Source organism: Chamaea fasciata, unplaced genomic scaffold (genome assembly GCF_029207755.1).
Source record: "Chamaea fasciata isolate MVZ Bird 193981 ecotype frontalis unplaced genomic scaffold, bChaFas1.0.hap1 SCAF_2, whole genome shotgun sequence".
Lineage (NCBI taxonomy): Eukaryota > Metazoa > Chordata > Aves > Passeriformes > Sylviidae > Chamaea > Chamaea fasciata.
The window spans coordinates 84,720,268-84,745,323 of record NW_027094087.1 but is presented as its reverse complement, the minus strand read 5'-3'; the positions used below and the strand labels follow the sequence as shown (position 1 = coordinate 84,745,323).

Here is a 25,056-nt window from a genome sequence, read left to right as displayed (position 1 = left end):
GCACTGTGATGTGTATGCTGGCTGTGTACAAGCCATTCTGAAGATGTGCCACTCTCACCTGGGCTGTGTATGGGGTGCCAAGCTGGCCTTTATTTATTTTTGGAGAAGGAAACTGGGAACGACTGTTCAAGTGACTATAAACAATGCCTGACTGTATTCAAAGCTCCAGCAGCTGCAAACCTTCACCTGCCTCTCTCTAGAGTTAACATCTGTCACTGCAGCTTCAGCACAGAGCAGGGGAGGGCTGGTAAAATGCCAACCTCTACAGGCATGCCAGCCCAGCGTCCTGCTTGTAGGATTGATGATGGTGAAAGAACACATGTCAGTCTACACTGTATAGAAAACAGCCCTCTGACACTGAAAGATGATTTCTGAAGATAAGAGTCTCATTTCCTTTATGTAATGTTAACTGCAGAACTGTCTATCTAATGAACCTTTGGAACCAGGTTGGTGGTTATAATACTGGAATTTAGCAGGGAGTTCTGACCATATTCCATACTAGACTGAAGGTTATTTTGGAGGCGTTAGAGACAGAAGTACCTTTCTTTGTATTTTGGGCCAGTTTGATACATGCAGTACATTTATGGGCAGTTCATGGTATATGGGCAAAGGAGGGCTGGGACACACCAGATGATGCTGGTACTGAAGAAAACATACAGAAATTTCCAAAGTTCACAGAAAGTAAAGTTAGATACAGCAAGGGTATTTAATCAACTAGAGCCAGCTTAGCTCATGCAGAGTATTTTGGGAATGAACAGGAAATACCAAAATCCTTCTAGAACCTCTGTGATGAGAAACAGAGGCATTATTGTTGTCATTGCTTCCATTTCTGCCTCAACACTCTGGGGTCTGAGCTGCTCCTGCTGCCAAATGGAAGTCGAGCTAGCCTAGCAAACCATACTGCCATGCTCAGGTGTGTTCCATGTCCTCTAGAACTTAAAAGGAACCTGGACCTTCATGTCCATGATTTCTTGTGCATGCACATGATCCATCACAGCCCACAGCAGAAACTGACAGATTCATCGTTTAAATTTGAGGCAAATCGTGTGACTGGAGGGAATGTCACCAGCCTTGAAATAAAGTCAGATTCTTCTGAGGGCAATGGTATTGCTTATGGTAGGACTTCAGCATACAATTATTAGGAAATACTTGTTTATTGCATAATGCTTCGAATGTGTATGTAGTGACGGTCTGACGATCTTTGAATGCCTATTATGTGTTCTGATTTCCAAGACTTAGGAGAGATGTCTTAAGAGTTGGAAGAAGTGCCATCTGGCAAACTGGAATTATATTTCAGGGCTTGAATTTCAACATACAAGAGATTTTCTTTAATAAATTGAAGGTGAATGTAAATGGATGAATAAAAAGATGTAACAGCAAGTGGATGTGTAGGACTGAGAGCAGCTTTCCAGATTAAGGAGATTACTCAGTATAAAAAAAAAAAGAAAATAAGAGGTGAGCTATACATATATGCAGGACCATGGAGTACAGGTAAAGAAAGGTGGGAATGCAGGTAAAGAAAGGAGAAATTAATCTCATTTGGTTTTGAAATTGTTTGGTTAAAATATAAATGTAGTGTTTCCCTCATTTCTCTTTACAGCAGATACTTTCGATTCAAAGCACAGACAAGATCCTGAAGATTCCCACAAGGTCCACAAAAAGAAATCAAAAGAGGAGGAAAGGAGACTGGCGGTCAGTCAATGGAGAACAGATGTGCAATCCCTTGTTTCGTCTTCTAAATGGCTTCAGAGTTATGGTCTCAAAAGAAACAAATTGTCCCTGTCCCAGATTTTGTCCCAGGTTGGATTCCAGCATAGGAAAGGTATAAGACAAATCAATAATAGGATAATAAACCCCCCAATTTTGAATAGTCTAGAGAGTCACACTCATTCTGCACCCCAATGTACACAGTGGAGATTTTCACATTGTCACTTATGATAATGGCAGAAATGGAAGCTGTATCCACAGTTGCTGACATTGCCAGTTCAGAGAACTGAGAAATTCCTTCTCCTCTGGATATGAGAAGGACATAGGGTCTGAGAATGGCTTTCCTTACTCAACTGTACTGTTTCTTTACCCCAGGCTGCAGTTCACACCCTCACCAATATAGCTATAGCTGGGAAATAGCTGGTGCTGCTGACTGTTAATCTTTTTCTTGCAAATAACACAGGATGAAATCTCTGTCGCCTTTCAGATGGCAAACATAATGTATGCCATGCCGTAATCTGTGATCTGCTATTGATCATTAGGGCTAGTAAATGTGTTTGGGAATAGTATATTATTTCTGGGTATACAGCTTTAAGAAAAAAAGTTAAATTTAATTAGAATTCAGTCTGCTTTTCATGCTAAGTAAGACCATAGAAAAATGTTCCTTTGCAGTTATCTGACAGCTGGAGGGGAAGAGTTTGCTAATAATTATTAACCACTGCCATAATGGTGCTTTGCAGAGCATGGTAATGTATTCTTTTCTTTGAACAGCTTGCTGCTGGAGAAGTAGGAATTGTAATGTATTGCAATAGTTCTAGGTTGCATAATTTAAGGTTTTGACTGGCTTGTGTCCATGGGGCATTCAAAGATCACCAGTGCAATTCCTGATATCTTATATGCTGCAGATGAAGAAGGAGCTGTTAAGCAGGGGTAAAGTTGTTACAGTGTTAGGAGCAGAATGTACTGGCTTGGCAGGGCAGCATGGTGTACAGATAGCTGCTTTATGACGTTAACTGTTCCCACCCCACCCCTAATGTTTTCCTATTAGTGGAGATCCTGGAGAAGATTTTTAGCTACTGAAAGTGCAGTGTGCAGCCTTTTCCTTAGATGCACTCACTTCTGCACTCATTGAGTTGTGTAAGAGAACAGCATTATCTGTACCAGATTTTGTATTTGGTTTGATAGACAAATATTTGCAAGTCCTGTTGTGCGGTTGCCCAAACCTCACAATAATTAAAGTCCCATTTAGCTTTTTGGCCTATAAGTAATTAGATGTAGGTATGTGGGTTTTTTCCTCATTTCTGACTAAACTGGGAGGAAGCAGCAAAAGCAGGGCTGCTCTATGGGAGGAAAATTAAGCAGGAGCCAAAAGGGACTGCAGCCCAGGCAGTGCCCTCACTGAATAGGACACAGTCCTGCAGCAGGGCAAGGTAATTAACCATGTCTAGGGTCCATCCAGGGAATGCAGCCAAGGACAACAAACGATGCAGCCAGAGGTTGAGGGCCTCAGGGCCCCATCATATATATAACCAGAAAATAAAAGCAGAATTAGAATTTCTCTCAAGTATCTTAATGTCAAGAGCTCAATACTGATGTATGTGCCTCATACATGGATGACATACACATCGGTCTGAAAAATACCAGTTTGAAGTAGTCCCAAAGATTAGCAACTTGATCTTTTGTAAATTTTACTGTAGATTATGTGACCACCTTGGGGAAAGCTGTGGCTTCTCGGTATGCAGATGGTCTGTTTCCTCAATACAAGAGAGCACAAGATGGCAGCGTGTATAACGTAAGTGTGGCTGATGTGGTAACTTCCCTCTGTGCTTAGAAGTTGTTATTATCACTGCAGCAGAATGATGAGACTAAAATGCCTTCCTATGGCATAAAATACTTATATTCTTTTTGAGAACTCTATTTTTTGATGATTTTTTTCTTCTGTTTTGTCACACTGATAGTGATAACAATCCGTGGCAGAAAAGCTAGATATACTTTTTCCTTTCTAAGTCTTAATCTCTTGCTTTGGTGCAGCATTGCAGTAAATCTTTTCCAGACGAGATTGCAGTTTCTAAGCAACATCTACCCTGTCTTGAAAGAGGGAACCCTTAAAGAGAAGATGCTCAGAATCAGTTAAAAAAAATAAAATTGTAATCAATAAAACAAATGGGGATGCCGAAATAAGAAGACATAATGCGCTGTCATTGCCAATGCAAAGCAGTGCTTTGCTTAGTGCCAGCAGGTCACAAAAGACTCAGCCTATTCTATAGAGACAGCTAGCTGGATCTCTGCCCAGGCTCATGTTCTGAGGAATGTCTTAGCAGCAGCTGCTGGCAGCCTCATTGTTAAGAGGATGGATTCTGATTGAAGAGATGTGCATGTGAGTGTGGAAGGGAGAGAGTTAATTTATAAAGGATTTTACTGAAGCAAATGGCTTGTCATTTTTTCTGATGACTGGAGTCGCTTCTGATGGCACAAAGCTTAAAAATGGGTAAAGAACCATTTCAGGGAGCCTTCCCCCTCATTTTATTCCCATTAATTCAATATGAAATATCTACATAATGTCTTTTAATCTTAGGACATGTTGTGAGCAGCAGGAAAGGCATTTTTGCTACTATATAAAATCTGGTCAGATCTCCTTTAGGATATTGAGTACGATATTGTATACAGTTACTACAGACTTAGAAGAAGCCATTCAAAGCAGAGCAGGTCCTGAGAAGAGCTGGTAGGATGAAATGCAGCGGAGTGATCATATTATAAGAGGGCTTGGTTGATGCTGAAATATAAGCCTGAAAGAAGACAGAAGAAGGGTAGTAGTATTGCCCTTGCATGCTCCAGAAAGGCAAATTACAGGGATAGGGAGAAGCTCTAGTTTTCTCTGCTAAAAGGCATGCTAGTCCAAAAATAAATGGCTATGAAAGGAATGAATAAAACTAGACTGGACAGTCAGAAGTTTCCTGGCCCTCAGAGAAATGGAAATCTGCACTTGCTTACTACACCTGAGGGAGTCTTCTAAGAAAACTGCTTTCTTTTAAGATTGAGCTTGTTTGGTGTAGTGCAATAAACTTTGTATGAATCTGACTGTCATAGGAGGAAACTGGTTTTCTAAGTGCTCCTTCCCAGGCTGACATTCCTTTGGCAGACTGCCTGAGACTCTGTATGTGGGAGGCACATTACAGGGCCCGAGCTGATATTAAGGAACACAAAAAAATACAAATGAGAGGGAGAAGTGTGCAGACTGACACACAAAATATCTTCTCCCTGAGAAATGTTGTTGTTTAAAAACTTTTTTGTATTTCCAAGGTTTTATACTAAGTTCTGGAAAGGAAGTTAGAAGTAGAAGGCAACCAGTATATCAGCTCACATGGGCCGGAGATATTGGGGGAATCTATGGTGCATTTTTAGACCCACAGGTGTTGGTGAATGTGTGTACACTTATTCATAGGGAGGATGTGCTGGTTTTAATTTTAATACTGCATCTAGATTTTACTTTACTGAAAAGATACGGGAAGTTTTAGTTGTTGATTGCAGTTATCTGGACTAAATTTGCCTAAGCACCTACCCACAAATAGTTAATCTGTAATGCTGGGCATTGTTAGTAAAATAATAGTACAAACAAGAAACATTTTACGTTTTCCTTTCTAATGCTAAAGACAAGGTGGAGATTGAAGTGCCCTAGAACCAAACTGTATGCTGCCTTTTATTGCTGTAATTTTTTTTTTTAAAGCCAGTCAAAGTTCTAGTCTGAGAAGGTATAAAGTTTCTGTGTCCTTGTTTGTTCACCCATCTGCTCTGCAGCCTTTTCTACACCCTAGCCTGTGTTCAACTCCTTCTAATTGCTCCAGTTTTGAGACAGACAAGTCAGACAACCCACTGGCACTGTCCCATACCCACATGAAAAGATTATGGAAAGCAATTAGGACAAAATGCAGTGCCTTTTCTTTATAACTTAGATGCATTTGTCAAGTATTTGCTCTTGAAACAGCGGCGGGAAAACGGGTTGTTTTCAGTGCTACCTTAGCTGGCATATCTGACACTTACAAACTAGCTATGCAGCTGTGCTAAGCTTGGGGCTGCATTTATATTATTTGTTTTGATGTTCAATTTCCTTCTCTCCCTTATTTGAATAAAGCTGACAGCCAAAAAAGAACTGATTCTTCATTTTGTGGATTGCCTAATTGGAGCTATTGAGCTATATCAGCAGCGAATGGAATGGTTAACCAGTGAGAGCCGGCAGATATTTGGAGTGATTCAAGAACAGTGCATTGTCATTGTGTTGGATTTTGGCACTGCAGCTCCAACTGAATTTGATTTATGTCGGGATGCACTTTCCATGGTACTTGTGGAACAGGTGATAAAAATTTCCAGATTCAACCTTATTCGGTAAGCAAAAAGAATCAGAATCTTAGGATGGTTTGGGTTGGAAGGCGCTTTTAAATGTGATCTGGTCCAACACCCCTGCAAATGGGCAGGGATGCCTTCCATCACACCAAGTTGCTCAAAGCCACATCCAGCCTGACCTTGAATGTTTCCAAGGATGAGGCATCTCCCAGCTCTCTGGGCAACCTGCTCATGTGTTTAGCACCCTCATTGTAAAAAATAGGGGCTTTTAGTTTTAAACCATCTTGTTAAAACCCCTTGTTGTATTACTACAGGCCCTACTAAAAAGACTGTGCCCATTTTTCTTTTAAGTCTCTTCAAGTATTGAAAGGCCACAATCAGGTCTCTCCAGGCAGGACAAAGAAGTCCATGTTGGCCCATTACTGGAGAATAAAACAGAGTTGCATGTTATATGTGTTTGGATAAGGTGCCTTTTGTACTGGAAATTGTTGTGATTTGTGTTGTGCTAATAACTGTAGATTTCCCACCAATTTTCATCCATAGTCATGCTGAACTTGCCACTTCCGTTTAATAGAAGGCCACTGTTGCCCTGAAGAACAGATAAAGGGTAACAGAACCCAAATACTGACAGGTCGTCTACATAATCAGAAGGATTTGCAGCAGCAGTAATGCCCTTCAGATGCTGCAATATTAGTGAAACAGGTTCTATCTGACCACCTATTGCATTCTTGTGTCTTAAGACATTGTAGGTTTCTGCCTAGCGGCTAGCTAAATGTTCACTCCCCCAGGTGCCATAGGCACAGGCATAGCCATCTGTATTTCTATTGATTTCCATGGTCACAGAAATCAGTAGCAGCACTAGAAAACAATAGTAGATTTCCATAACAAAAGATCTCCAAGTGCTTGTTGCCTAAGAGGAATAAATGAATTTGTATTTAGTGTAGGAGAATAGAAGCAGCTATTCAAATTTTACATATCTGCAAAAATTCTTATACATGCATGAGAATTTGAATGTGTAAGCTTGGGTTTGGATAGATGAGTGGAAAAAAACAATGCACAAATTAGGTCGTATAATTTTAAAATTGGTTCCACAATGTTAACTTGCAATTACGTGGTGATTCCTAATGTTACTTTACTCAGGTGTTGTCTTGCAGATTTGATTCAGGTGCCCTATCTTAATTCTCTAGATTGTGATACTACTGAGATTTGGAAAGGAGAGCAATAAAATCACAGAATGGATTGGGTTGGAAGGGTCATTATAGACCATCTAGTTCCAAGCCCCCTGCTATGGAAAGGGACACCTTCCACTAGACCAGATTGCTCAAAGCCCCATCCAGCCTGGGCTTGAGCACTTCGAGGGATGGGGAATCCACAGCTTCTCAGGGCAACCTGTTGCAAAAGTAGATATTTTCCAAAGAAGATCTTTTCCAAAGCAGATAACTTCCATAGATTTTGAGAACAGAGAACTTTTCCTTTAAAAATGAACTCCAAAGCCAAGTCAAAATTGAAAAAATAATTATGTTCATCAATTTGTTTGTTTTTGCAGGAGGGAAACAAAAGGCAATATAGCATATAAATTACTACTTTAAAAGAGTCTTGGGAAATACATTTATATATTAGATTTGCAGGAAACTCTTCAAAATAGTGCTTGATGGAATGTCACAGATACTGGAACCAGCTGCTTTTACAGTTCCTTTCTGCCTTTTTATGTACAAGTGCACAGGCAAACTTGCTCATTGGCTTTGTACTTCTGTTCTTCCATTAAGACTATGGTCTTTTGTCGATTGAAATTCCAAAAAGCCTAGCATCATAGATTTTATTTTTGATGGCTAGCCAAAGATCAGCTGTGCTACCAAAAAAAAGTGTCATTTAAAATGCTCTGACACAAAGGTTGTGGAGCAAGTTCTGGAATGAGACCCGTGGAAGACACATTTCTTTTTCATGCACATATTTTAAAAACCTGATTGAGCTTTTATGATAAGGAGAGTTATGAATCAGGAACTCTTCTAAAAAATACTTTATCTCTCCTGACCCTACTTTTGAAACAGTTGTCTCAAAGAAAACCCTTAAAAATTACAGTATTTTTCTAATGGTTTCATTTTTCTCTGCTTCCTTTATTGCAAGTCTAGATTTAGTATCTGTGGAATATTGTAATTCTTATTTAAGAATATAAAAGAATTGTAACAATAGCAGAGCTCCACTCTCTTGTTCTGCCAGCATGATTCTCACTGTTTCTGATTTATAGTTAATCTCATTTTCAGGGCTGCTCAGAATCTTATGAAGTGGCAGCAAAAATGTACTCCTGTGTCTGAGCATACTGTAAAGTCTGCAGTTACATGGCTCTGGAAGCTGGACCATATGACAGCTGTCAGCCATGCCAGCTCTGCCGAAGCTCTGCTGGAAGCCATGGGTGATGAAGCGGTAAGCTCAGACATCTTTTCAGAAGCCCAAGTAAATCCAAGAGTATTCAGTGCTAGGCTGGCCACTGTGATTTGCTCTGATTAGTGTTGCAAAGATAAATATTAATAACAGCATTTGGAAAGGATTTTTTCCGCTCAAGTGTAGCTGCATACTATGCTTAATGATTGTCTTTTTATGTAAATGTACTGTGTTTTGAATGCAGAAACCTATTTTCTTTCCTAGAGTACCCAGAATAAATAACATTCAGTCATAAAGGGAAAGAGAAAACATCTTCCCTTCCACTTTCTTTGCCATGTAAGTTTTTCAGGGCCTCAAGTTTATGAGAAAATTTCTAGTATCAACATTATTGAAGGCAGGGAAAACCATTTTTATTTTGTTATGTATCCAACTTACTCATGAAAAGTTATATTTAAAATTCAAAATAGTTCGTACAGAGATTTATGGAAGTATTAGCTTCTGGGATAGGTCTATGCAACTCCTTTTTCATCAGCCAGGTGATAGCTAGCCTTTCGTCCAGGACAGAGACAAATCATGTACAGTTATTCCTGCAATTAAATACTATTCATTTTTAAAAGTACCTTATTACTTTATTCATTAAAGCAGAGTCACAAGAAGTGAAACATATATGCCATCTTTTGAGCTAGTCGCTTAAAACTTATGTTATTAATGAAATATTTTGACTTTTCCTTACAATGTATATTCTTTCAGTTCTCTAACACCTGAATTTAATGGAAAATTTGGCCTACAGTCTATGGAGTAGAGTCATTGGTTTTCACTGCTATTAACATCCATACCTGTGCACACATCTAATACTAACTCCTTTGTAAATCTTTTTCTGGGACATTGTTTGAAGAAGGTAAATTTTGCTTGAGTGACCTTCTGGTTCCCTATGCTGCTGGATTCTCGTCCGGATGAACCTTGATGTTTGGAAACCCATATTAAAAAGGAACTGAGTAAGGAACAAATTGTTCACCAGTGAGATTTTTTTTTTTTTTAATGAATGCTCTTTTAAATGCTCTCTCCACAAATTTTAGTACCATTTTCAGTGTGCAGTATTACTGATTTCCTGATGAGTAACTAAAAAATTGTACTTAGACTTCAGCACTGTCTGGATGAAAAATGTCTTGTTGGATCTGGTGGGTCTCTGTTAAAATAAACAGAAATTAAAATCTGTCAGACAGTGAAACATCTATTATTTTTCCAGATATTGGTGGCCAATAGGCAATCTGGGGGAGTCAGTTGTGGCAGGTGCTCAACATAAAACAAACTTCAGTTGCTCCTAAACAGAGTCATTATCATTCATAAATGACAGTTCCCTTAGGAGCAACGTTCACTGTAGTGCAGATGGGAGATACCCCATTCAGTCCTAGGCAAAACTTGTCTACTTACTGAGCAGTCATGAATAACTCATTCCTAAGAATTGGCTTCATCCACAGAAGTTGCTTCAAAACAACATTTCTTTTTCTTTGCCCTAGGCATTGCTCTTCTTGTAATTCCTTCAGCTGTTTTTTTCTTCCCACATGTGGTTATTCCTTAGTTTTCCTTTCCTTATGACGTATAAATCCCAAGATCAACATCAGTCGGCTGTAATGTTGCAATCATTTGAGCCCTACCTGCCACAGATGCATTCACAGTGTCTAGCCTCCAGTTCTCTACAGGTCCCACTCCATGATGTGTGGATCACTCATCCAAAACACCTTCCCACCAAAGATCAAGACTCTGGGAAACTGTTCATGTTGTTCTCCTTTCTATTCTTACATGGTTTGTTTGCTTGTTTAAATGTATAAATTGCAATTGTCAAAATATGAAGGACTCACTTGAAAGGTTTTATCTTTTCCCCACTAACCTATGAGGAACCTTTCCTTTGTGGTATGTTATTGCTGGGTTTGTAGTTGAGTAAATTATCTGTCGTTCATAATTGTTTTAAATTTTCTTGTGAGGGGTTGGTTCTATATCAGCTATGTCAAATAAATGTCAGCATTTTAAAAGTTGCAGAGGCAGGCAGTAAATCCCTTGAAGAAAGTGAAAATTTCTATTCTTGTTGAATATCAAGTTTACAAATTAATGGCAGTCTTGGGGGGGGGGGGAGAAGATGTGAATCTGAAGGAACACAGGGAAAAAAGGTATAATATGCATGCATTCCTCTGGGTCAGGAGCCTCTTCAACAAATGTGGTAGGAGCATGGTGTTGTCCAAGGACTGGGTCTCATCTGGGAGAGCTGTCTGCAGGCTCAGATAGCTTTTTAGCTGGAGAAGGCAGACAGGGAACTTTGTAAAACTGAACTAAAACACAGGTTCAAGAGTTCATTCTTTTTGTTTCTGTGTACCCTTTTCTACAGCTATTAAGAATTTTGTTAATCTTGCACTTTAATAAAAAACATCCATTTTTCTCTTTACCTTTAGTATTTGTCTAGAATTATCAGTGATGCTAGGACACCTGGTCCTGCTTGCTCCCAAATAAGTGGAGTCTGTAACTATGACCTTCCACATGGAGCATTTCACTCCTCTGCAAGATCCAAGAGAAATTCAAGATGTCAAGGTGCTACTTCGTTAGGTTGCCTGATCCGTCCTGAAATTGAGTTGCTGCTTGGGAGAGACATCTTCTAGTGTTGAGGAAGGTACATGAGGGAGGAAGCTTGAAATGCAGAAATTATTCAGGGAGCTGGAATACAAATCAGTATCCAAGGCAGAAGTGGAAATATATGACCACACTAGTAGGTGATACTGAATTTGCTTTAGTACTCTGTGAAATTATGTGAGTGCAGAGACGTTCCCTCAGTGCCATCCCAGTCTCAAATAGTTGTTTTTCATGGTGCACATCCTGGGATTCCTAGTCATACTTGTAGAATCACAGAGTCACAGAATGGTTTGGGTTGGAAGGGACCTTAAAGACCATTTAGTTCCTACACCCCTGCCATGGGCATGGACACCTTTCACTAGATCAGGTAGCTCAAAGCCAAATTTAACCTGGCCTTGAGCACTTCCTGGGATGGGGCATTTGTAACTTCTCTGGACAATTGTGCCCGGTGCCTTACACCCTCATAGTGAAGAATTTCTTCCTTGCATCTAATCTAAATCTACCATCCATCAGTTTAAGGCTGTTCTCCCTTGTCCTTGTGGAAAGTCCCTCTCTAGCTTTCATGCAAGCCCCTTTCGGTCCTGGAAGGTGCTATAAGGTCTCCCCAGAGCCTTCTCTTCTCTGGCTGAACAGCCCCAACTATCTCAGTCTGTCTTCGCAGGAAAGGTGCTCCAGCCCTGTGATCATCTTTGTGGCTCTCCTCTGGACTCGCTCCAGCAAATCCATGCCTTCTTATGTCGGGGATCCCAGAGCTGGACACAGTGCTCCAGGGAAGGTGTCATGGATATAGAGTAGAGAGGCAGATGCACCTCCCTTTCCTTGCTGGCTGTGCTGATTTTGATGCAGCCTTAGATTCAGTTGGATTTCTGGGATGCGAGCGCACATTGCTGAATCATGTTGAACTTCTATCAACCAACATCCCCAAGTCCTTGTCCTTAGAGCTGGTCTCAATCTATTCTCCACCCAGCCTGTGCTTGAACTTGAGATTGTCCTTACTCAGAAGCAGGACCTTGCACTTGGCCTTGTACTTACTTCATGAGGTTCACTTTGTTCCGTGTCTCAAGGCTGTCCAGGTCCCTCTGGATGGCATCTCTTCCCTCCAGGGCATCAGACACCACACAGCTTGGTGGTGTTGGCAAACTTGCTGAGGGTACAGTCAGTCCCACTGCCCTTGTCACGGACAAAGATGTTAAAAAGTGCCAGCCCCACACCAGCCCCTCAGGAGCACCATGGCCGTTCCACTTGGACGTTGAGCTGTTCTCCCCCAGCTCTTGGAGTGCAACACTCAGTCAATTCCTTATCCACCGAGTGGTCCATCCACCAAATCCATGTTTCTTCAATTTAGAGACAAGGGTGTCGTGCAGAACAGTGTCAAATGCTTGTTGCATGTCCAGGTAGATGAGGTCAATAGCCCCATTGTAGAAGGTTACCAAATTTATCAGACATGGTTTGCCCTTAGTGAAGCCGTGTTGGCTTCTTACTTTCCATGTGCCTTAGCATAATTTCCAGGATGATCTGCTCCATACTGGGTACAGAGGTGAGTGTATTCAAATGTATTTTTTCAGTTAAACAATGATTTACAAGGTATTTATCAGCTGGTATCTACCATGATATAGGACTGATATACTGCACATATTGTCTTGAAAGTCATCCTGGGATAGTTGTTACATTTGTTTTTAATGCTGGTGGAAATTCAAGAAACATACTTACCATGAGGATTGTTACATGGATAAGTGCAGTTAACATAAAATCCTTCATAATGTAATATTCAAGCAATAACTAAAGGACTTTTTTCAGCTTCTCTCTCTCTTGTAATAACATTTTCAGAATATGTGTGTGTGGCTATAGTAAACCTGCCAAGCTCCCTCTGCCTTGGGAACTATAAAAAATATAAATAATCTGTAAATACTAGCAATAGCATTCATAAAATCACAGAATATGCTGGGTTGGAAAGGACCCACAGGATCATTGAACCCAACTCCTGGCCCTGCAAAGGACCATCCCCAAGAATCACACTATGTGCCTGAGAATGTTGTCCAAACGCTTCTTGAGCTCTGTCAGGCTGGTGCTGTGACCACTTCCTTGGGGAGCTGTTCCAGTGTCCAACCACCTTCTGTGTAAAAAAAAATTTTTCTAATATCCAGTCTAAATCATCCCTCACATGGCTTCATGCCATCCCCACACTGGTCGCCACAGAGAAGAGATCAGTGGCTATGCCTCCTCTTCACCTTATGAAGAAGTTGTAGATTGCCATGAGGTGTCCCCTTAGTCTCCTCTTCTCCAGACTTGACAGACCAAGTGACCTCAGACACTCATCATACAGCTTCCTGTCAAGACCCATCTTTGTTGCTCTCTTTTGGATGCTCTCCAATAGTTTAGTGTCTTTGTTATATTGCGGTGACCACAACTGCACACAATATTCTAGGTGAGGTTGCACTACAGCAGAGGGAAAATCACCTCCCTTGACTGCTATCTTTCCTAACCTCAGAATACGTGCTGCCAGTAAAACTATGTCTGGTATAAAGTGCCTACTTTTCAACCCTGGCAAGGCACTGGCATAGCATGTCTCTTGATAAAAGTGGCATATGGCACAGAGCCTTTTTCTGACTAATGATGCAGTTGTCCTTCCTTACACCTCTCTTTGGCTTCAGTTAACTTCTGAGGAAAGAGACTTGCATTGGGCAGAATCATACCCAGGGACTGTGGTATAGGTTCTTGTCTCGCTTGAGGAAATTTTGTGTGGCCTTCCTTTGAATTACTAGCCTAAATGAGAGGAAGAACCAAAGGTCTGAAAATCTTATAGACCAAGTAATGCATCAGTTTTACCAAATTTTCCTACCAATACTGAGCACAGGACAGTGCTTGAATAAGTATCAGGTGTCTATGTAAAACAGTGTCTTCCAATTACCCTTTTTTTCTGTTTAATGACAGGTTGAAGCTGTTTATTACTTTGCTGTGGGGGATGTTTCAGTGGACACAAAGCAGCTACTCCTTGAGAAGGTTTCAGATGGCTCCTGTCCAGTCAATACAGTGTCTTTCAATGCTAGGGAAGATGAAACTATTACTTTTCTGAAGGAGTTGTGCCACTTGGCCTCTGGCAGGTATGATGAAGGACAGTGAAGATTTCAGTACTCATTAAGTTCTTTGCTGGTAGGAATGGTATTGGGACATACCTGAGTATAATCAGTGAGAAAAATGAGACAAAGCAGTTCAGTAAGTGGTCTGGGGATGGGGAAATAGTCTTAAGAGATATGACTAGAATGCAGACCCTGCTTAAACAGCCCAGCTTTTTTCTGCATATGTTCTCACTGGCTTGAGTGAATATTCCCTTTTTATGCCCAAAATCATCTGCCATCTGCCTCTCTCTTAAAGTGTGGAAAACTGTTCAGGGGAAATGGTCACAACATAAACTGAAATACGTTTTTATTGTGTTGCTTTGTACGTTAATAGTATCCACAAGCATCAGAAAAAGATCTAGAGTTTTGTTGGGTCAAGTGCCACAAAGACATACTGAAAAGGAAATGCCTGTCCTAAATGAGCAGCTCATGGAATAATAGAAAATTGATGGGGTGTTACTCTTCAGGCCTGGCTGTGTGGAAAAGCAGCTCTGTGACATGCTCTTTAGCATCCTTTTGGTATGGTTGATGGAAATTAATATATTCCACATGGCTTGTTGACTGCTTTATCCTGGGAATCAGCCATGTGGTGAGAATCAGCCATCGGTAGAAATGGATAAGATGTCTTAAATCTTGATTCTGTTATCAAAATAAGGAAAACCAATGAACAAATATAAAACCCACAAGACCAAACTCATGCTCAACAGCAGGAAGGCAGTAGGAGTCAGTAGGTGTTTCTCTGCTTAACAGAAGTCACCATACAGTTCCAGACTTGTGAAATGGCTGCTAGCTTTTTCTGTTTCACTGTTGTTTGTGCAAGGGTGGGAAGCCCTCCAACAGTAGAAATCTCCCAAATGACAGCAGAGCAATTGGTAAGATGGCAGCTGCTTAGCTCTTTTATAGCCATCTGTGTTTAGAAATAGCTTTTAGAAGATGGGAGCCTCTGCCAAAAACAAGACTGTGGGAAAGTGTTATGTTTGCTCTGGTCTGATGTGTGTTTAAAGTGATTGTGGTCATTTAGAAGCATGGTACCTCTATGGTACCAGGTACATGGCCAGTCACTATCCCTCATTTTCTTTTGGCAGTGTTTATACCTTCTTTATTAAAGGAAAGTGAATGTTTCTTGTATGGTAGAGACAGAGGCAAAAAGGGTTGTGGCAGGGAGCTGAGGGGAGTTGTTTTGTTTGATACTATTCTCACTGTTGCCTTTTTACGAGTCTAGCTTTTGTGCAGAGACTTACAGGGCCCGTTAATAACTTGCTGGTGGATATTTGCCCAGTAACTGTATATAAGTTTAAATCAGCTTTCCCACAGGAATGGCCAGGTTCAAGCGCTTTTCATGCCTTGTACCTATTTCTAGTCTAGTTCTGTTTTAGAAACGCATCTTTTTCCTGCTCTGAGAGCTTCTCTGTTTTGACAGTGAGGATAAATGAAGTCTGCTTGTCATCCTGATTTGTGTGTCCATAATGAAATAAATGTTCCTGTTAGGCTTTCAACTGGGAGGATAATCTGATAAAAAGGTGTTAGTGTCATCTCAGACATCTCAAATTACATGTCTGCTCAGCCTCTTAAAAACATTAATTAAAAATAGATTTCCAGGAAATTGAAGAGTAAGGTGCCTTGCAGTAATATCAAAAAGAAAGAATAATCTACGTGAGAAGACTTCAGAAAGTACATAAATTTATATAAAAAATTTGATAATATTAATAATATTGTAGTTGAAGCTTTAGATATAGTTCTGTCATTGTATGTGTGAAAAATATCTCTTTAAAATTAGAGAAGTATTTATGTATTTTCTGTACTGGTGGAAACTCATTTTGTATTACAGATTCCATGCTTTTGCTGAAAAGAATGACTGCAGAGATGCTACTAGACCTGCACTAAAATATGAAGAGGATGGAAAAAAATTAATCGCCCTGAACTCCGGAAAAGTCAAAGGGCGAATGCCACTAGGTAGACAATATAAACCCCAAGATTATACTGATATTATCAGTGAGATGTCGGAATAGAAATGTAGTTTGGGAACTTGATGGGTATAAAATCAAAAGAAACCTATAGGTGTGGGTGGGGTGAGGACAGGACTGGTCTGGAAATGGAAATTCACTGGATGGGAGGGAGAGGGCAAGAAAAGGAGAAAAATGAAGAGAGTAAAGATGTGCATGTGAGAATAAAAGAAAAGTGAAAAAAAGGGAGAAGAAGATCATTTATTTAGGAATATGAAGAATAGTACTTGTGTGCTTATGCCAGTGACCTTGTGGAAACGTAAGGAGAAATGGTAGAAAGGAAGAGGAATATTGTGGCAGACCATATGATACAACAGCCAGCATCAATATAGGCCAAGATCATAGGTAGTATAAGGGGATTAAATCAACATGAGGTTTACTTGCTTGACCCAAGAATTTGTCACAAAGACAGGCAAAAACCACAGTAAAGTGACCATAGAGGAGGCAGTGCAAAGTGGTGGTGGGAGGATTGATAGAAAAAATACCGGGAGGAAACAACCAAAATAAACAGTTTCACTGGTGGGTGGAGCTGGGCAGAAAGCTCAGTGTGTTTCATATTAGTCACAGTAATACTTCCTCTGGGTGAGTGTTCAGTGGGACTGGACTGTGATTTCAGCCAGGGTGGGAGGAGAGGGGGTTGTGATATGAAGTGAGGCTTTATGTGTTGAATCTGATGTCTTTCTCAGCAGAAGAGTAAAGAAAAATATTTCTTTTAGACATCAGGAATCATAAGATGTCTTTAGTCTAGTGGCTCAACACACCTACCCCCTACTCTCTCTTTGTTCTGGGGGCATTAGTGTTGCCCCAAAGGTAGAACAGTGTTATCCTCTTCTCACTGTTAGAGTATGTAAGGTTTGAGGTGGATTTGGTGTCTCATGTAAGGCTGTTTGTCAATCCTGGACTGACTGGCCCATATTTGGGTTGTAATGAAGTTTCTTGCATACTAACCTGTCCTTCACTAGGACCATGATTATAACAGCACAAGAGAAAGAGCCATTGTGGGGGGCCAGAAATAAAGGAGTGAGGTATCACCTGCTTTTTTGAATTGTGAAAGAACACTCAAGACTCACCCATGTGGTGTTTAGAAACCAACAGCAGAGTCTGCTTCAAAATGCTATCGTTTCATACTAATGCAGAGCAGTATAATGATTGCCTTCAGTCTGCTGTGAGTGCTTTCTTGCTGAACCACATTTGGGGGTGTGCATGGGGAGCTGCCTCCCTCTTCCCCTGAGGCAGTCAGCCTGTTTCAATAGACAGTCCAGAGCTCCTATATGATTGAAATTACTTCCTCACCACTGTTTCTAAAGCTGAAAGCTGAATAGCTTTAATCGCTCAAAAGGGCAGTAATCCCCTTGAAGTGCATTGTCTGTTGCGTCTTATTGCTATTATGAAGTGGAATTTACACATTAAAAAGGAACACAATTAGCTTTCTACATGTACTGGGTATTACAAGCACAGTCGTGACATCACTGGCAGCCAATTGGAGTGTTTCAGTCATATGCAGAATCTTAAGTCCTTTCAGAAAAGAAAACACATTGAAGACATTATTCTGGTCTGTGTCTGATTTCTCTTGTTTCAGAGACTCCTTCAAGGGTGTAGTAATAAGGCAATAAAAATAAAAGTGTCGATTACTTGCTAATGGGCTCTGAAACTGGTTCTTGGATGTGTGGCATAAACTACACAAGGAAATCAATAGAGAATGAACCAGAGATTTAATCCTCCAAATGTGGTGTTTCTAAAAACTAAAGGGAGGCACAGGAATATTTTGATTATGTTCCTTTTTGCACGACAAATGCAACAGCTGGAAGCTGAAACTCATAACCATATTATATAGACTGGAAAAGCTGTTTTAATGACATCCGATAGTTTCTGGTTATCCATTGAATATCAGCATTTTGCAAATACCAGATATCTTTATGTTCACTCCTTTTTATCTGCTTAACCAGAACAAGTCGGAAGTGAACTATTTAAAATTTTAGATAAGAGCTCAATTCTCCCCTATTTTGCATCTTCAGCAGACATTTAGAAAGCAAGTGTGAAAAACTGACAATTTTGAATTTTTTTACACTCATTTTGAGTGGGTGCTCGAGATCAAAACAGGTGTAACTCATTAAAGAATTAGGGTCTTTATGCTGGCAGCTTCAGATTTACTTATGGCAGAGAAATGCTTTTACATAAAGCCTCATTTCACCAATGTGATAATATCTCCTCATCCCGCACTAATTTTCCTGTTACCACTTCTGCCCACGTTCTTTGTGCAGTTTATTCCTCTGCAAAAAGCTGTAGAATTAAGCAGTCTTGTTATGTAGTTAAAATTATAAGTGGAAAGGAGGTGATATTAAAGTTGGAACTTGAAGACATAGAGGGCAAGGAATGGCAGAAGCTGTGGAGAAAAGATATCTTTCTAAAAACCGGCATATTTGTGTCATCTGCTAGGAGTAACAGGGCAATAAATTCTACATAGGGCTTGAAAAGCAATGGTGCCTTGAACTAGATCCTGAAATGAATAGAGGGTTCTCGGTGACTGACATAGAAACAGTAAATTTCTGTGTAGGGGTTTCAGTGTGGTGGAATAGATGAGCTGGCATGTGTAGAGAAAATGCAAATGGACTGAAATCGGAATTTTACTGATGTGATAAATCCAGACAGGGAAGTATCTGACCTCCTTGTGAACAGTGTAAGGCTCTGTTCTTAGGTGTGCTTGATTTTTCACATTTAGGGAAATTTGATAGGGAATATTTCAGGATGTTGTGTGTAAAAAAAGGAAAGCATAAGAGCGTCATTCTCCTGTATGACCTCAAAGTCAATGAACTCTGCACTGTTTATGTACACTGACGTGGGAAAGATTGAACCCTCCCTTTGGAGAGCCAGGATAATGACTGAAGAGTAGCTACTTTGCCTAAAAGCTGTAGCAAAGATCATTGCCTCTGCTTTTTTCTTGCATGTGCTTTGTCTAGTCTCAGCAGCCTAACCTTGGCCTGGCAAATCTCTTTGCTAATGTGTAGAGAGTGATGCAGATAGCTGTTCTGTGATACCACATGGGATACAAAGGTCATTTGCTTTGTCCATTTGCCCAGTGGAAAGGGGGCAGGATTGGGCTGCAGTGAGTTTCAGTGCAGTTTGACCTAGCAGGTAAAACCTGTGGACTACCCTCTTACGCTTCTTTGTGCCTTCATTCATGCCCCTTTCAGTGGAGATTTTACAAATCAATGCTTAAGGGTATATTGCTGTGTTCTGCTGCCACGTGGAGGCTGAGAAAGGGACTGGAAGTGAAGAAAATCAATTTCCCCATCTTCCTTTGCCACCAAATTAATTTTCAAATAGATCTTATTTCATTATATTTGGATTTACTTGCTTCTGTTGTTTAAATCAGATAATCAGACAAGTCAGAAATGCGTCTGTTTTCTATTATTTGCTTTTGTATTGATATTTGCTTCCTGTTTCAAAGATATTGTAGATATTTTGGATATTTTGTGGGCTGCTTTTTTTTTTTTTAAATGTACAGGATTTTTTTCATTAGCAATATGGAAATCAAATAGTGACTTGTCAAACCGGATGAGTTTGTTTGTGGAGAGATGCATGTGGAAAAGCTGCTTCTTTTGAGATTGTTTGCCAGTTAAATAATTGGGAAATGGAAATGAGGGCAGTTATGAATTTCCGTGTACATGTGCAAGTGTGGTTGTGTTTTTGCTTAGGTCTATCATCTTGCTTCTCAATTTGCAGCTGTCAGCAAAATGCCTCTGCCCCTTGCCACAGGCTCTCGCTGCAACCTTGCTCATCCTCTTCCTCTTTTCTAGGCCCTCCCTTCTCCAGGGCAGAAACGCCTTTCCCTGCAGGCAGGGCACTCCGGGAACATTACCCAGGGTGACGGCTATGGGGAGAGCTGAGGGAAGCTGACTGCGCTTGGCGCAGGCTGGACACGAGCAGCAGGGTGTTCAGGCCGGTCCCCTCGTGTGTGACTGGTGGCCACCCTCCTGCCATTGCAGCGGGGTGGGTTTTGATTGGAACCAGGGGGTCCCCAGAGGTCTGGCTGTTACACTGCCACCCAGAATGGCTGGGAAAGTGCTTCATGGTGGGGGGAACCAGGAGGGCCCTTTCTCTCCCTGGAAAAAAGTAATTTTTTAAGATTATTCCTGGGACATGGGTGCATGAATGTGTGCAGGAGATAGCGGCTTGGAGTCGTTGTGAGCTGCACCCTCCAGAGGGGTGACTTTCTTCGGTTGGTGGTCCCCAAAAAATGGCACATCTGAGGTGTGAGCAGAGGGAGTTCAAACCAAAGTGAGGTTCGTGCTTTCTTGGTTATTTACCAGAGATGTGCTTTGAGGGATGGGCCACAGCTGAGAGCCACATCTGGAAGATACTATGCCTTGCATGTGTATGTAGGTTTTGATTTGGGGAGTTCAGTTTTGAACAGGGTTTTTTTTCCACTCCTCCTTAGCTGTAGGGAAAAAGAGGCCAAGGTAGAGGTACAGCTGAGCTTCCTGTATAGACAGAGAAAGCTGCTGTGGATATCACTGCTTGCAAGCTTCTCTCCCAGTTGAACCCAGGAAAAATGTTGTCGGAAAAAAGGTTTTAAGCAACTGGAATTTCACAATGTGCAGTTCTTGGTGCCTGCATTTTTTGTGTAGCAAGTGACATCAAGCACACTTCCTTTAAAAAAACATGCAGTTTTACTTTGCTTTGCTACAAGCATAAATGAGGAAAAAAAGTCTTCTCATGCAATACCAATTCAATCCATCTATCTTAATGGGGACAGTAACTATAATCCTGTAAAACTGATGAGTTTTACTGATGAGTCCATAGCATTAATTTAAGGGGAAATGAAGCAACAGAATGATATAATTGTTATTGTTTTAGAGGTAGTTAAGTAGACAAAAGGCTTCCAATATTTTCAAATTATTTAAAATATTTTAAAATATTATAAATATTCATAAAACTAAATTCGGATGATAGTAATTGGCAGCTTGTGGACTATATCCAGATTTAGTTGGATACAGCACCACTGGAATTGCATTCATAACAGCCTTAAACTTAGAACTACCTTCATGTGTGGTGTGAATGCATGTGTTTGCATTTCTGGGGAGAGATTGCTTATAAAATAAAAGTTGAATTCTTTGTGAAATATTTGAAGAGGATACTTTTCTTAAATTTAACAGACAATTATTATAGACTGAGGTTTTTTCTCTCTTTTGTGTTTCATATCGTGGAATGATCTGCCCTACTGAAGCTTTTTATGATTTAGGAAATGTTGAACTTTGTCCTAATGACTGCAACAGATGTTTTGAAATACAGGAAGGTCCCAGGAGATGGCAGTGTACAATAACACAATTCAAAATATTTCTTTGAAAGCATTTCACAATTAAAATTGAGTTCTTATTTGTGTGACTCCTTTATTATTATTATTCCTAGAAAGTTTATTGAAAGAACAAAATGATCAGGTTTGTTTGTTTACTGGTAACCTACTTGAGTAGACAAGTTTGCATATCTTACCTGTCATACAGTGAACCGTCGCTGTATAGGAGCTGAACCACTGGATGGTAAGATACAGTTTGCCTTGTTCAGCATTTTTATGTGCAATTCAAAAATAGTTTGTGATCTGCTATAGTTTGTAACCTGTATTTGTGGTTAGGATAGCTGATGATTCAGTTTCTTTTATATTTTTACTGTAACACTGCGCACAGTTTCTCTGTATTGTCCTATATTGCTGTTTAAACTCAGAGAGTAACCTAATTTAACACATTGTTAATACCAATCCTACTGCTTAGGTATACAAGGTGTCTCAATTTTAGTAGTTTCTTTTATGAAATAAATAAATATTTTTATTATTTTCATAAAGAAAGATATATCTGTTGAAATTAAGAAAACCTTGTCTCAATTCCAGCTTTGGATTTTTTCAATTCTTCTGAAAATATAGCCTGGTAGTAATTTTTTTTTTTGGTAGCATTTTTTAATGACTGTTGAGAATTGTTGGGATGAAAATGAATTTATCTTTAGCAAAATTTCATCAGATAGTCATCAGGGAAAGAAGATTTAAGTAAAATTAATTATGTACTTTAGGAAATGGAAAGAGTAAAAAAAGTCTTTTCTTAATATGTCAAGACTGTATTTAATATTTGGAACCAAGTTTTGGAATGAAGCCCGGGGGGCAACAAGTGAATTTGATTGTGCAGTTTCCTTATTATTTTGCGAGAGTGTTAAAATGTATTTGCTTCCACTGTGGAAACAATCTGTGGCCAACTTTGTAGGTTAGTTCGAACATACTAAACCCCTGTCATATCCTGGAGCCAGGTTTGAGCCCTTTTTTGAAGTCTGTCAGAGAACAGGACTTGTCATTGCAATGGGACCTCAAGAAAACAAGGTTATATGGCAACATCTGGATATACCAATGACTTTGTGGTGATTAAAGAGTTACAAAAAGCAGGAATTGCATAAAAATTTGAAGCTCTATTTATTATTTCTCTTGCAGTAGCTGGTGTCTGTGAAGATGTCTTTTTGATCTGGAAAGAGCTGGAGGAGGCCAGGAGTACAGTGAGACAAGTTCAGAAAATGTTATCAGTATCTGACCAGTCTGCTTCTCAAGATGGTATCATTTCTGTTTCTTTCAAGACAGCTACCATTATGTTAATGATCGACATCTTTTTGAGAACAGTTTTGATTGCACATCAATTTGGGGATGATTTTCTCAAAAATATCTATATACAGGGTATAGCAGCTATTTGTCTATATAGCACCTATAATTGTTAGCTAAACTTAGGATTGCTTAAAACTTTCCAATTCAATTCTCTGTTTACTATGGCTTAAACTTGCTAAACTTTAACAGCTCAGGCTGAAACCCACCATTTTTAATTTACCAGTGGCTGGGTTTAGAAGTTTCCTGGATTTTAGGAAATGGAAGTTATTTTGGGGTTTTTTTTGTGTTCTCTTCCTGTCTGCCTGAACCAGTAAATCTTCCATTTTTTCTACACAGTGCTGGGGAAATACCTCATCCCTCTCCTGTCACAGTTTTCTTGTGATAGCCTCCAACCTGGTAGCTAGTTCATTCCGCATAAAGGGAAGAAGCAGAGGGATTGCATTTTTGTCAAGGGCAGAGGTCTGAAAACAATTCAGAGTAAGAGCTCTGACAACTTCTGTCTTAAAAAACATAGAGGAACATCCACGTTTATTCATCAAACCAGTACCTCCTGCCATTATGTTTAGCCTAGAACATGGCTCATTTATTGTTCTGTGCATTTTGATTGGATTGAATCCTTCTGGAGACAAAAGCACAGCTGGTTCTGAAGTTATGTTCTGGAAGGCTTTAACAAGGGAGAGTGAGAAGCTACTCAGTCCTGAAAAAATGGAGATGCTCTATGTAAAGCATGTGGAAGAAAGAAAACAAAAGTTTTCTTTTCAAAATTGCATAAGCACATTTGTGACACTTGTTCTTCTAAGGACCACAAGCAATCATAAAGCAAAGGTTTCCACATGAACAGGCTCTGATCATGCCCCTGCCCTGATGTTGGCTGATTTCTGTGTGTGTGAGGGCAGTAGATGCCTCCATAGGTTTATTTACAGGCTCAGTATCTTACTACTGTGATCATTGTAGCTGCATCTAAACTGAGTAGACATTTATACTGCTTGGTCCACCAAAATTAAAGTGTGACAAAATAAATTCACTGCTTTGTCATTTGGTTTAGGTGTGATTTATTGGAATAGTGATGCGTGAGTGGAGAATCCTGTATCCTATTATTTTATCTGTATTGTCTGTATACTATACTGGTGTCCAGAGTTATGCAGTTCCCTACCTTAACATAGTCCTTAGATTATTTGTAAAACAATATGACTTTTTTTTTGTTTTGTTTTCTTTGCCTTTTATTTTAAATAGCCATCTCTAAAAAGATTAATGTTAACCAATGGTCTTCACTGTATTTTCAATTTTATCTTCTGTTGTTTCATTTTCTCAAATGATTCACCTTCAAGTTAGACATCTTATTCAGGAATACTTTCTGGCATTTTGTAATTTAACTACTAAGAAAATTCCTTTTGTACGTTGATCTCACTATTTATTGTCTTTGCTCCCTGTCTTCTGGTGGTTTTGTTTTTTCCAGTTACAAAAAAATTTGTTGCAGTGAGTTGTCTCATAAGAAAAAACCCTTCAGCCGAAGTATAGGCTATTAAAAATCACTCCAATGCTGTCAGAGTAAGCAGAACATGTTTGAAAATTTTGATTCCAGTATCAGGGTCTGTTTTTAAAAATAGCTTATCCAAAATGAACCATGTTATACAGGAAATTTTGTTTATTTATTTTCTTTATTAGCAAACAAAGACGATCATCCATTACCAAAACATGTAACTGATAAATATTTGACTTCTGAGAAGTGGTTGCAGAGGTATGGCTTAAAAGCTCAGAAGCTCACACTTTATGATGCACTTGCTGATTGTGTTTTTCGCCATGTAGATGGGCTTGTTGACATAAAAACTAAACCAGAGGATGAATGTTCACAAACTGATGCTGTAAGTATTGTTAATTTTCCCTCATGTCCTGTGAGTTGTTTGTTTTTTCTTTTAAAGTTTGGTTGATGGATAAATTGATGATATAGTGTATGGCATTGTTGTTTTGTAGTTTTTGTTAAAATCATATTATTAATTATTGATACGTATAATAAGAATGTCTCAAAGAACTTTTTGATAATGACTGCTTTAAGGACTCCTTGCTGGTTGACATAAAAGCTAAAAGGAAGAATCAGGACTGGCTTAAGCAAAGCCTTGGTTTTCTTTGTGTTTCTATGGGGTGGGGCAAAGATTTCTTGTTATCTTTGGAGGATATGTTAGTCTCAGCTGCTGCAGTGTCTTCCAGTTCCTTAAGAAAATTTGGATTAATTTGTCTTCTATTTGTTTTTATCAAGCTTTACTAT

General features: G+C 39.6%; 1 protein-coding gene across 1 annotated transcript in view; it reads left to right on the top strand.

Moving 5' to 3' along the window:
• VWA3B (von Willebrand factor A domain containing 3B) overlaps positions 1-25,056 on the top strand; it is a 59,481-nt gene that overhangs the window by 2,622 nt on the left and 31,803 nt on the right. The window contains 8 exon segments of the mRNA XM_066176548.1: positions 1,601-1,822; positions 3,405-3,499; positions 5,837-6,087; positions 8,307-8,466; positions 13,975-14,144; positions 15,988-16,112; positions 22,629-22,745; positions 24,459-24,655. Of these exon segments, the coding sequence (XP_066032645.1) occupies positions 1,601-1,822; positions 3,405-3,499; positions 5,837-6,087; positions 8,307-8,466; positions 13,975-14,144; positions 15,988-16,112; positions 22,629-22,745; positions 24,459-24,655 (1,337 nt within the window).